At 42.5% G+C, this 14056-nt stretch overlaps 1 protein-coding gene across 2 annotated transcripts in view; it reads left to right on the top strand.

Moving 5' to 3' along the window:
* Positions 1–4910: 4910 nt before the first annotated feature.
* The window catches only part of PDGFC (platelet derived growth factor C), a 184333-nt gene continuing 175187 nt past the window's right edge, over positions 4911–14056 (top strand). For both annotated transcript variants that reach the window (XM_036240299.1, XM_036240300.1), the window contains exon 1: positions 4911–5933. In XM_036240299.1, coding sequence (XP_036096192.1) covers positions 5816–5933 — 118 coding nt within the window. In that variant the 5' untranslated portion in view covers positions 4911–5815. The remainder of the gene's footprint in view (positions 5934–14056) is intronic.

The following is a 14056-nucleotide window of genomic DNA, read 5'->3' as shown; positions in this document are numbered from 1 at the left end:
TAGCACTTGTCTTTGCAAACCATAATAGTAACAGATAAAAGACTACCTTGATTGGACAAGTTTAGAGGGAAGCAACTATTCATCATCTTTTCCAGTCACCAACATACCTTTGAACTGAGGGCAGAAATTGCTGTTCTAGTCCTGTATTATCACAGAATCACAATTGTGTTGAAAAACGATTGTCATCGCTATCTATAATAGTTCAGAGCATCAAATAATTCCATAGCAGTAAGAGGACTGAGCCCAAATCCAGGGCATTGCTCATGAAAAGAAAGGGGCAGAGATTTTCAGATCAAGGTTGGAGTTGTTGTTAGTAGTAAAGCCAGACCAAATCCCTGGTCTCCCATCTCCCAGTGAAATGCTCTTTTGTTGTGGGGATGGTTCAAAGGTTACCAGGGCTCCTCTTTGAGGCTCTTTCTGACTACTTACTCCATCTGAATTCTGACTCAGACAAGCACTTCTGAGATTCTGAAAAAAAAAAAAAATTGCACACTCAACCATGATTTCAAAGAACGCGCAGCTTCAATGAGGAGAACCAGAGGGTCACACAAAGGCGAGTCCTTGTCACCCATTTCACCTGGCGTCACACTTCCAACTTCCCACCTCCCAACGCCTCCAAAAAGTCAAAGTGAAAAAAAGTACATCTGCTCCTTTGAGAGCAGGGCCTTAGCACAGTCCTCTATCATTTGCCACAGAAAGTAAGCCTTTTCCAGATTAGGAGCTGTTACACCGGAAGGTAGAGATGTCTGATTTAAAAAAATAAAACACACACAAAAAGAGTATTTTATTATTTTTAGGTAGGATGAAAAGAGTATTAATATATCTAGATATGAAGATAGCAATGTAATATGTTTCTCAAGATGGGGTAGTTGGAAAAGTGGAGAGAGAAAAAGAAAACTCTTAGAGAGACTACTCCTTTCTTTCTTTTTTTCTGGAACAGTCTTTATTCTCTCTGTGATCCCTGGACACTTAATTTACTTAGTAATGATACCTCCAGCCCCCTACCTCATTTAAATGTGTGTATAAGTGTCCTTTATTAGGCATTCTGGAAATGTGGTGTACATTTAGGTAGATCAGAGCTGTCTGAACTTCAGAAACGGGTGCTTAATTATCTGCCACAGAATACTGGAAAGTTGCCTGGCCGGTTTGACTCAGCGGTTAGAGCATCGGCCCGCAGACCTGAGAGACCTGGGTTCAGTGTCCGCTAAGGGCGCGTGCCTCGGTTGCTGCTTGTCCGTAGCCCCAATTGGGGTCGTGTGGGTGACAATCAGTCGATGTGTCTCTCTCACATCGATGTTTCTCTCTCTCTCTTCCTCCCTCTCTCCCTCCCACTCTATCTGAAGATAAATGCAAAAATGTCCTCGGGTGAGGATAAAAAAAAAAAGATACTGGAAAGTCTAGGAAGAGTCTTAAAATAATTTTCATGTATACGTGTGTGTGTGTGTGTGTGTGTTGAGATTAAATCAGAAAAAGAGAGAGGCAGAAAACTTGTAATATCTCACTTTCTGAGGCAAAAATACACCTTGGTGTTCCTGACTTCCTGGGTGTTAAACGACTAGCTAAATGGGTAATTTGCTTTACATTTTATTTCACTTAAAAACAAATTAGCAGTGACACCGACCCACTTTTTTCAAACTCATTATTGTTAAGAACGAAGTACTTTCTACCATGTTCTTCAACAGAAATTTGCAGGTACAGTCTTCAGGCATTCAGCTGGAGTGGGTACTCCTTACTAGGAGTTATGAAAACCATAAAGAATGTTCACAATTATTTTTTCTTGGTTGACAGAACAGAGGCCTTTTTTCCAGGTAAATGCTTTAGGCCAACACAAAGCCATATTCATTTAAAATATACTGTTTAGTAATTGTGCAGACTCCAGGTTATATAAAATTATTTTCACTTCAAGGGTTCTCCTGTCCTAGGAAAGGTTTATAAGCAAAATAGAGCAGCAAGACGGGCAGAGGATAAAGTGTTGAAAGAAATCAGCTATGCCAAAGGCAAGAGCAGTTTAAGAAACAACAAGGCAAGTACGTGGAGAGGAAACCAGGCAATGTGGACATGATTTTGTCTGGGGGTCATGGCTGGCTTTCTGTGTAAGGGGATTGTCAAATCAATCTGTAGAATGTGGATGAGGTGAAATGCAGAGATAGAGTATTATTCTTGATCATCTGTAACTTTTCAAATACAACCTTCATGCTGAAATTCCAGGGAGCATGTAAGTGACTCCAATAAAGAAACCTGTCAGTCAGTCAAGAGTGTTTATTTATTATCCCCCCCTGGGCCAGGCACTGTTCTAGCCAATATGAAATGATACAAAATAAAGAGTAAGCATCCTTATAATCTTGTGAGAGCAAATGGATTTAATCTGCAGACACACACACACACACACACACTCTCTCTCTCTCTATGTGGGTGGTCAAGAAACTCAAGTATATGGGCATTCAAAAGCCTCATTTAGAAAAATCCTGATTAAAAAATCAAACTTACAAACTTAAAAAATCTGGGAAATAAATAGTTTTATTGTAAATGCAGGCGTGCACTAAATAAAGATATTTGGGATAGATGGACTGAATACACAACAGTGGTCCTATATGATTATGATGGCACTAAAGATTCCTGTCACCTAGTGACACAGCTACTATTGTAACATTGTATGAAAATGCAATTATCAGTTGTGGTGATGCTGGTGTAAACAAACCTACTGCCATTCATGTTAAAGTATAGCAAATACTATTATGTTCAGTACATACACTTGATGATGACAATAAACAGCTATGTTACTGATTTACATATTTACCATACTACACTTGTATCAGTATTTTATTGTGTACTCTTTCTAGTTACAAAAACAAAGTTTGACTGGGCCAGTGTGGCTCAGTGGTTGAGCGTCAACCTATGCACCAAGAGGCACTGGTTGGATTCTGTCAGGGCACATGCCCAGGTTGTGGCTTGATCCCCAGTAGGGAGCATGTAGGAGGCGGCCAATCATTGTTGATGTTTTTTTTTTCTTATTGATATTTCTTTCTCTCCCTCCCCCTTCCTATCTCTCTAAAAACCCAATAAAAACAGTAAAACAAACAAACAAAACCCACAAGGAAACAAAAGCAAAGTTCACTGTAAAATAGAATGTTGTGCTATGAGAGCAGCAGCCTCATAACTCTCCTGTTTACTGCATCTCTTGATTGCATCATTTTCTCTTGTGTTCGATTTAATCTCGGTTGTTTTGTACAGTAACGTGCTGTACAGGCTTGCAGGTCGTACCAGGCAGCCTAGGTGTGTCGTCAGCTCAGCTTCACAGTCGAGGTTTGCTTACGTGTACTCCATGATGTTGGCACCATAATGAAATCGCCTAATGACTGATTTCTCAGAATGCATCCTGTTGTTAATGGGCACATGACTACAGATTAAAATGCATTCTCGAAGCATGTCTTTTATATAACAAGTCGAATTATGCTGTTAAAATTGGAATCACTCCCATTCTCCCTCACAAACCTACAAAACATTTTTGGAACATATTTATTGTGCGGATATGGATTCACATGGATGCTGATGAGTTGCAAAAGTGAATAAAATAGCAAGGCTTTGTCCTCTCAACTGTAAGTTTTTAAAGTCAAAGACTAGGCCTTATTTATTTGCTTTGATATCCTGTGCTCTGTCAAGATGGAAGTGGTAAAATAGTAAGAATGAGTGAATGCCATAGACGAGTAAGGTTCCGAACTGAAGCTGAGCTTAGTAGAGTTCTAAGAAGAGAAAGAAAAGAAGAGGCCCTAGGAAACTACAAGCAGAGAGGTCAGGTTGGCTGGTCTCAGTGAGTAAATACAGGAAGAAGGTTTGTCTTTTTCAGCAAGACTGAGGAAGCTCCTGGTTTGGTGCAGTAGGAGTAGGTCTCTGACTAAGCATCCCTTGGATCCTTTTTCAGGGTAGCTCTCCTCAGTACTCAGTAAATGATCTGGTAAGGTCAGGAAGGGCAACTCCTTAAAAAAGAACTTTCTTGGAGAGTCATCCCTAGATCAGCCTATACCTTAAAGCTATATCCTTCCTTCCGATCCCTTCTGGAGCACCATTCCAGGTGGAATTGTTTTCATTGACTTACCCAGGGTTTGGGTGATTATTTCCGATTTGCTTGATGCTAATTGAATGTAGCCCAACTCGAATGCACCTTCAGAGGACAAAGGCTTTGTGTTTTCCCTACTCCAGTCCCAGCTCCTAGAGCAGGGTCTGACAAAGTAGGCATTCAATAAACACAGTGTGTGTTAAACGAATGAATGTTATTGTTTTGGCCGTTTGTCTTTACTTTTGCTTTATCCACCTGACTTCAGAGAGCTGGACACTAGAGGGAAATCTTTGAATTCCAATTTCCATTCTTCCTTTGGCCCAGAAACTCTGGCCAAGCCCTTTGGGGATGGGGATCCCCTTGGAATTTAATGACAAGTCATGGCCACAGGGGGCGGGGGCAGAGGGAGAGTTGCAGAAAGTTCTTTCTCACTTCTTTTTGCTTTTGTTGCACCCTTCACCACTCAGCCTGCTCTTTATTGGGGGTTAAGGGCGTCCAGTGGAGAGCAAGCCAGGGGCCACTGCTCTGACTGTATTCCCCTCCCGCCCTGGCCCTTTGGGTCGCGTCTGTAGGAGCCCCGCAGTAACCCCGACTGTGCCAGCACCTGTTGGACAGCCACTTGGCGGCTCCAGCCAGTGCGAGAGGACGCGACCCGGGGGTGCCCTCCCGTAGACGGCGACCCCCGCCCTTCCCCTTCGGCCGCCAGCCGGGGAGCGACTCAGCCTCGGCGCTCGCCGGCCGCTCACTCCGCCCGGGCTAGGCCCACGGCCCCCTCCTCCCGACTCCGCCGGCAGGGGGAAGGTAGAGAAGGGGAGGGGACAAACTGGAGCCTTGGCCCGCCCGGCCTTCTCTCTCTACCCGGTGCTGAGACGCCGCACCGAGCCCCAAGGTTTGCGCGGAGCCCGAAGCCTGGGGGGAGAGCACCAGGAACGACCGGAGCCCCGCGGTGACCCCGAGCTGCCGAGTTGCCCTGGGCTTTGAGGAGCAGGGGACGCACCCCAAACAAGGTGAACTTTGATCGCGGAAAACTCAAGCCAGGTGCCGGGATCTGTGCTGCAGCGGTTGGGACCCGGCGCAGGCTGCGCGCCGGGCTGGGGAGCGGGACCCCGCGGCCTCCCTCCGCCCGCTCCCGGGGCGGCCGCGGCCCGGAGCCCCCGGCCCCGCTGCGGCTCCTCCGCCCCGGGGATCCGCCGCGGCGCCCTCGCCTTGTTTCTTCCCCCTCCCCCTTCGGGGGTGGGGGTGGGGCGGGGAAGAGGGGCGCCGGGAGAGCCTCATCTATTGGCAGCTTTGTGATTGATCAGAAAGTGCTCGCCGCCAACTTGGCTTCGAGGCTGGCTTCGCGCGACCCTTGAGTTTTTCGCCCCTGTCTTGTCCCCCAAACTGACAGGTGCTCCCAGCAACTTGCTGGTGACTTCTCCGCGCTCCCCCGGCTCCCCCGCGTCCCCACCCCCCTCTTTCCTCCCTCGCCTTCACCCCCACCCCCACCACTTCGGCACAGCTCAGGATTTGTTTAAACCTTGGGAAACTGGTTCAGGTCCAGGTTTTGCTTTGATCCTTTTCAAAAACTGGAGACACAGAAGAGGGCTCTAGGAAAAAGTTTTGGATGGGATTATGTGGAAACTACCCTGCGATTCTCTGCTGCCAGAGCAGGCTCGGAGCTTCCACCCCAGCGCAGCCTTCCCCTGGCGGCGGTGAAAGAGACTCGGGACTCGCTGCTTCCCAAGTGCCCGGCGTGAGCGAGCTCTCACCCCAGTCAGCCAAATGCTCCTCTTCGGGCTTCTCCTGCTGACATCTGCCCTGGCCGGCCAGAGACAGCGGACTCAGGCTGAGTCCAGCCTGAGTAGTAAATTCCAGTTGTCCAGCAACAAGGAACAGAACGGTGAGTCTTTCCCCCGACTCTCCCCCCTGCCGGGTCCCGCTGTGTGTGTTACGTTGGCATTGTGCGTTGCTGTGTGATGTACACCAGCCGGCGAGGGTCTGAGCGTTCCGTCTCCATGCAAATACGCTGTGCGTTCATGGGCATGGGCTTTCGGAGGCTAACGTGCAGTTTGCAACTTCGGGAGCTGCCACCAGGCTCTAACTGGGCGACAGGAGTGCCACCGTAGCCCCAGCTGGAGAGAGGACTTTCTGCAAGCGAGCGTGGAAGTCAGTTCAGATGCACATTGCAGCACCTCTCGTTGCCAGTTATAAGTTCAAGAACTGCCTCTAACAACGAATCCAAAATGAATGAGTTTGGGCATGTGTAACTTTACTCAGATTTTTTTTTTTTTTTTATTCGGGAGGGGGCTGTTTCAGGAAATGTATCAGCTGCATTAATTGAAGCACTTTTAAGTGGAAAGGCATCAATTAATCAAGTAAGCAGACAGGAAATATAGAGGTCAAGAGGCCCAGAGGACGCTTTTAGGGTGAATTAAAAAAATGTATTTTTCTTGTCCCCCCCCCCCCCCCGTTTTTTTAATGTGCCTTTGTGTGTACTCTGAAGTCCTTACCTTTCTGGTGGTGTGTATTTGTATGTGTTGGTGAATGACTGCTATTTTGTGTGTGCGGGAAACGACTTAATCCTGCATAGGAAATGAGAATTACTTTCAGCTTTCAAGTGTACCTGAAATGTTTAGAAAACTCTCAGATGCAAGTTCCCTTGGGCTGGGATTGCACAGAGCTGGAGAAAGGCTCCTTTCATAAAGCCAAGGGCAGCTTCAGGGTGTGTAATTTGCTTAGCCTCTGAACCCCATATGATTTACATCATTCAATTTCTAAACTCTTTTTTCTCTTGATCTACCATTATGAAGTCATTTTTGAGAATACTTTGTAAATAGAAATTTTATACTGCACATGAAACCGCAATGTTAATGTAGGCTGTCTAAAATTAGAATATTGAACACCCTGTTTACAAGTGGTGGCTCTTAATGTTATTTGAAAAGAAATGTACATGTGTTTAGTGCTTTGTATGTCATTCATTCCGAATGCAAGAGTGCTGTCACTTCATTAACGAGGCGAAATGAATACAAACAGCATACCCAGAAAATCAGAATGGTGTGTACTGTATTTTTAAGTCACAGCAACTTTTTCTTTAGGTGTTGGGATGTTTCCAAGCTTCAACTTTGAATTTAAACTCTCTATAAAGTGTTCATCTTTAAGAAAGCACGGGAAGTTCTAGAGTACAGAAACAGATTAAATAAGGATTCCTGGGACGTTTGTTCACATTATTTGTATTTGTTGGATGTGCAGCAATCGCTGGTATCACATTTATCAGCCAATGTTAATGTGGTTGCTTCTTACAACTTGTTAATATGATGGCACATGGCACCTGCGGCTGCTTGAGTTGCTGATCAAAGGGCAGCCAAGGGATCTAACTCTAATCACAGGAGCTGCAGAGGACTGGGAGAAAGTGATCAAAGGAGCCACAGCACCAGCTGTACCCTAGCAGGAAACAGATCAGACCAACCTTTGTTCTTTCTCATGTAAAATAAATGTCCAGTTCAAAATATTGCTTCTTACTACTAGACAAGCGTCTCCACAATGACAATGCCCAACATTCCTGGCTTCTGACTTCTATTTTTTATTGTTCCTGTCCTATATCATGTCTCCTACTGTTCTGACTTATCAAGCCTGTCCTGGTATCTGTCATCTTCCTGATTCCTTTTGCTACTTGTACCTCTCATTGTCCTTTCCATGTCATTATTTCTTGTGATCCACATACCATGATCACTTTGTAATAGGCCCCAGAACTCTCAAGGAGTCACTGACCACTTTATGGAGTAGATTCACACCCTTCGGAGAGGTGAGATCATTAAGCCAGGCCACACACATTCTGTTGCCATCAGAGACTGGGCCATTGCCATTCCTAAGATGCATGATGCTAAAAATAGCTTAGTTGTTTCCTAATCTGTGGGCACAGGATTGGGCTATGTTTAGCTCTTAGGAGGCTGGCAGCAGGAAGTAACTGGAAGTAGACGAACTACTCACCTTGTAGTTTTTAGCCTAAGGAGAACTGGGACAGCCCAGCACTAGGGGGCAATATAGAGCTATTTTCCTGCACATGCTCAGGTTGATTTTTATCCCTCAAGGTTCCAAGATTTGAGGATAGCAGGTTGGTGCTAAAGAAGATCCCCCTGGCATATGAACAAAATTTCTAGAACCTCTAATGATAATGATAATAATAATAATAATAATAATTCTTCTTCTTCTTCTTCTTCTTCTTCTTCTTCTTCTTCTTCTTCTTCTTCTTCTTCTTCTCCTTCTCCTCCTCCTCCTTCTTTTTCTTCTTTTTTGTGGCTTTCAAATTTTCCATTCCTTTACGTGTGTATTTTTTTTCCCTCATAATTACGATTGATTTTTGATTGAACTATTGCTCTTCTCAATTTAGATTATTATCTAAATCTCTAAGTACACACCCACCTGAGGGTGTCATATAAAATAACGCTAATAGCCTAGTTTGTGCATTGCTTGATTTTGTGAAAGGTCTTCTAATGCTAAATATGAAATGTCCACATTGATCTGTTGTGACTATAGTTCATTCCTGCTTTCAAGGACTCCGCCCCAATGATACTCTCTTTCTGGGAGCATTCCAAAGTCTCAAATGATGTTGACTCAATCAAATCCCCAGGCATGCTCAGTTTCAATATTAACTTGGTATCTCAAGAGGTGTTATACAATATAAATGAACAAAGAAAACAGAAACAGACTCATAGATACAGAGAACAGACTGATGGTTGCCAGTGGAGGGGGTGGGGGGCTGGGGGACTGGGTAACAAAGGTGAGGAGACAGAGTACAGATCAGTAGTAAGAGAATATTTATGGAGTTGTAAAGCACAACATAGGAGATATAGTCGGTAATATTGTAATAACTATGCATGGTGCCAGGTGGGTACTGGAAATATCAGGGGGAACACTTTATAAAGTGAATGATTATCTAACCACTATGCTGTACACCTGAAACTAATAATACAGAAAGAAAAAAAAAGTGTTATAAATAGAAATTGACTGCTATAGCCAATGTTAGGTATTTGGATTTAGACTGGAACGTGTGGAGGGTGCTTCCAATTTAGTGTTGAGGGGTCAGTGTTATTTATTCTATTATTAGTTACCTGGGTTATGATGTAACACTATTGCAATTCCTGTCACTTTACTGTAAAAATTTCTTTGTCCTCTAGTATTATAAGTTGTCTGTGTGTCATTCATTCTTAACATTAATTCCAATCCTGAAGTCTCACATATACACCAGAGGTCTCCAGATTTAGCTTAAAGAGGGAGATAAACAAGAACACTGACTCACATAGAGTTTCTGATCTATACTTTCTGTATGACTGTGGGAAAATTTACTGTTATCTGTGTGCATTCATTTGAGAGGAGAATGCCTACCATGAAACCAGTGAGTTCTAGGATGGCAGTCTGAGTCGCAGCAGAAAGAATCCCATACCTCAGTAAACTAAATGAAACAAGGCTGACTTTATCTATTGCATATCGTCCAAATACACACCATCACAAAGTGGTTGATAGAGTAAGGCCTTATCTACCTTATGCTATTGGCGAGTGATTTTACTTCCATAAACTGGAAACATGCTTATTAGTGTTCTCACATTCTTTAACCATTTTGAGTGAAGATTTGGAATTCCCCTCTGTTAGTTAGGGTTATCCTTCTAAATACTGTGTGTGCTCTTTTCCTTCACGCCTTTGTGGCCTGCCCGCCTCCCATTTACTTCAGAGACCAATGTTCCCCGAGTGATGCCTATCTGAGGACATGTATCTTGTGTTTATGGCTTTTCTGTCTCTCTCTCTCTCTCTCTCTCTCTCTCTCTCTCTTTTTGTTTTTTTCAGTGACAGCTTTTCCCTCCTGCTTGTGTATCTGTATCTGACAAAATTGTGCCCACTCCCCAACCCTTTGAAGGTGGCAGCTCCCAAGCCTTATTTCACTGGAAATCACATGATCACAATTCCTAGAGTGGCATTCAAGAGTAAAGAGGCTCTGCTGAGGACTAAGGGACTTTCCTGGCAGTTAGTCTATAAGTTGTGGCGTGTGACCTTTGTGACATTTATTTTTGTTGTTAGAGGCTTTTTATTTTATTTTTTTGAAAAAGCAACTTCCTCTTGGTTCTCTGCTCAGTTTAAGATAGTTGAGGAAGTTGAAGAAGGAGTGTCATTATGTAATGATGAATATTTTTTTTCACAGTAGGTGACAAAAAAGCCCCGTTCCAGTTTATTGTAACTTTTCCTTCCCTAGCAACTGTTATCTTTTACATTTAATCTGATATACGTTGTATTTACCTCTACAAGGTAATCAGAAAGTACAAGGTCTGGAAGAAGCTTCAGGGACTAAGAATATAATTTATTAAATAGTTGTAGACAGACTCTAGCATTCCGCCCGGAACTTTCCCAAACATGCTATTTTGTAGAGTTCTGTCTCAGGCACCAAAGTCTTTGTTTTGACTATTCTTACTTCATCCTCATGAAACTTATTTCTTGCAGATCTTTACATTCTCTTCTATTTGATGTTTTTTTCTCTGTTTGTACTGCTAAAATTCCATTTTATCTACCAACTTGCACAGTTTTTGTAGAAACAGAATTCTAATGATAATGTGATATGTGCTAAAGAAATTATAATGGAACCAGTGGATTCATAATGTCCACATTCCCACCCTCAGCCTGGTAAATGTTTTTAAGGCTGGTAAATTTTGTGTCATAGGTTTCTATGTGCATCAACCCAAATGGTGGAAGTCATAATAACACTCTCTTCATTTAATTAAGTCTGATTTTGGTGTTTCTGATTTTATTTTATTTGGAAGCCTTATACATAGCTAGAATATTTCTATGTAACTATATAATTTCCATGTAAGTCATTTATTAAACAATCTCTGTGTATTATTTTTCCACCATGCCTTCAACCGATTTTTTTTCAGACTTCTCTTTCCTGTTGCCTAAGGACACCTCTGTGGTTGATTTTCAGTTGGTATGCACCATTACTACCTGACAGATTGTTAAAATATTGAAATATTCTCCCTGGGTTGGGCAGGAGCCAGTGATACTCTTCCTGGACAAACGGATTATCTATGAACCAGAAACTACAGAGTTCATGCCTGGCACAGCTCAGAACCTCTAGGACACCACCCCAACCTTGCTAGCTTTCTTCCTGATCAGTGTGCCTGCAGTATTGATTGTTAAACATTTTGACACTTTTAGCTCCAGATAATTTAGTTCACATTGGACTTCAAACTCCTGTCTCTTCTTCCCCCTGCTAGGCAGCTCAGGCCCAGCCCATGGCTTCAAGGACACAGAGTAAGGAAGGGTATAGCCTCTTTCAAGTCTTCTTGTAGCTTCTTTGGTTCTAGCTTCTCTAGGGTTGGGGCCTGGGATGTGAGATGAGAAGAGGGGACATGGCGCACTTGGCATAGGATGGCAACCCTCAGGTGGTTGTTCTTCCAACACAGATCTGCTGCCTTTGCATGGGTAGTACCTTCCTATCATCTTGGGTTAGATGAATCACCTTTGTGGAGAGGTCTTTATTATGACCACTTAGTCTAAATCAGTCAGCCCTCACTATCACATCATGGTTAATTAACTACATAGCACTTATCATTCTTTGATATTCTTCTATTTGTTAATTAATTAATTAATTGTGAACCTGCCTCAGTGACCATCCCCATAGAAAGTCAGTTTCCTGAGAGTGTGCACCTTGTCTGACTGGCCCTGTATGGTAGCTCCAGAACCCAGAACAGGCAGTCGTACATGGTAGGCGCCCAATAAATATTTGCTAAGTGGTTCTGGATGTAGTGCCTTATTAGAGTAAGAGTGTAGCGTGGACTCGAACGACAGGCCATCTTTGAAGTTCTCGTTTTGGTCTTGGAACTTATACTTTGTTCTACCTTTTTCATAGGAAGATAAATTTGTTTATTTATTGCTTGTGATAAGATATGCCAATCAGAGTACTACTTTATCATCTTATTCAATGCAGCTGACTTGAGCAACATGGATTTAAGCTGCGTAGATCCATTTCTACATGGGCTTTTTTAAAAAAAAAAAAAAAAATACAATAGACCCTTCATATCCCAGGTAGGTTTCAGCATTTGCAGATTCAACCAACCACAGATAGAAAATATTTTCACATTCCCAACAGTGGTTTCCCGGCTATGGATTGAAAATGCTGTGTTTTGAATTTGCAGATGCCAAGAGCCAACTGTAGTTAATTAAATTTGGGAGAGTCGCAATTATGCTTGGATTTTTACTGTGGGGAGATCAGCTCCCCTAACACCTCTGCATTGTTCAAGGGTCAAACATATATATGTATATGTAATGTTACTTATGTTACTTGGTGAGTATATACCAAGTAAGTGTGTAGGTTTCCTAAACATGGTGTGTGGAAAGTTAGGACTGGAAGGGTCCTCAGGAGCCTGTCCTCACCCATGTATAAAATGAGGCCTAGACGGCTGAAGTGACTGGTCAAGGCCACTGTTGAATACAACAGTGCTAAACTGCTAATGTGGTGACATAGTTTTCCTTGTGTGAGAATGAATTAGGCAAATAGAATTCTAGTTTTAAAATTCTAGTGCTTCCTATCGAAGCATTTCTTTATTATTTTAGGGTGTTGCATGCTCTGCAGGGTGTGAAAAGAGGTGAGATTCCCTTGATTCTGAAACATTCTTTACAAGAACACTAAAGAAAACAATTTCAAAATAATCACATTAATTAAATAGAACAGATAATCTGACTACTGTATATTATAATATTTCTATTGAGGTAGAAATCTGACAGGTTGGTAAATGAGTTGAAAGACTGCCTTTGGAATTGCTATTATTATACATTGGGGCATTCATTATTTTAAGTAGGGGTACCAAGTCCATGGATGAATGATGTTTATTTTAACATTTTGGTTTTTTAATTGATTGATGATGATAAAGAAGATGATTGACCTTGGAATGCATGGTTCCATATAGGAGGGTTTTAAAAAATATATACTTTGAACATTGGATTAAGCAGAATGAATAAGAAAACAAGGCCCAGAAAGCAAGGCCCATTATTCTTTTGAATAGATTTAATGAGTGACCTTTAGTTTTATTTACACTAAATTGTATAGGATAATCTATACAAATGTCTCTTCAAAGTCCAAAGCATCAGGAAAGAAATTCATAGCTGTGGACTTGAAAAAATTGCCTAAAACAGGATTAATTTACCTTTTAAAAATGTTTGTTTGTGACCAGTGTGGCTCAGTGGATTGAGCGTCAGCCCGTGGACTGAGAGGTCCTGTTTTGATTCCTGGTCAGGGCGGTTTCAGGCTCGATCCATGTATCTTTCGCCCTTCTCTCTCTAAAAAAAAAAAAAATCAATGAAAACATATTTAAAAAAATAAAATATTTGTTTGTCAAGTTCCTAAAATTGAGGGCAAAGGAGCTAAACAATTATAAAGAGGAGCTAAACCAATTACATTGATCACTATAGCCAACTTATTACGAGTGATATCTCTTGGTAGCATTAGTTTATTTTGTCTTTTATTTCCAGAGCATACATTTTAGGTTGGGTTTAGCCGATCTGATCAGCTATCCAACTGCACATGAGACCTCACGTGCTACCTCTAAGCAGTTATTCCCAGTGCCCTGGTGACCGAGCAGCTTCCTCCCTGCACTTTTGCCTGGTTTCTAAACTGAACCATCTCTGCCAGCATGGCTTCAATAACTTTGCTTTCTTGGTGTCAGGCTTAATTCTGCTTTTATTTTCAAAGTCGGCTATTATTTATTTATTATTTATTTTTGGTACTTGACTTTTTCCCCACTGAAAAGCACCTGAGCCATTTCTCAATCAAATGAGGTATATTGGGGTGATGCTGGGTGTTGGGGGACAGAGGCAAAGTGGATGCCGCTTTCTTGAGGAAAACCAACAACATCTCTAAGCAGGACAAGGCATGTTCATGGTAAGTACAAGGATATAGATCTGCATTGCTGTCACGTATACTGTGTACCGATAAGAAATCGGTAAGAGCTCCCAGGAAAGACGCAAAGGAGGCAGGATTTGGAT

The sequence above is a fragment of the Molossus molossus genome, unplaced genomic scaffold, assembly GCF_014108415.1.
Source record: "Molossus molossus isolate mMolMol1 unplaced genomic scaffold, mMolMol1.p scaffold_m16_p_4, whole genome shotgun sequence".
NCBI classification, from domain to species: domain Eukaryota; kingdom Metazoa; phylum Chordata; class Mammalia; order Chiroptera; family Molossidae; genus Molossus; species Molossus molossus.
This window is presented reverse-complemented; position numbering and strand designations above follow the sequence as displayed.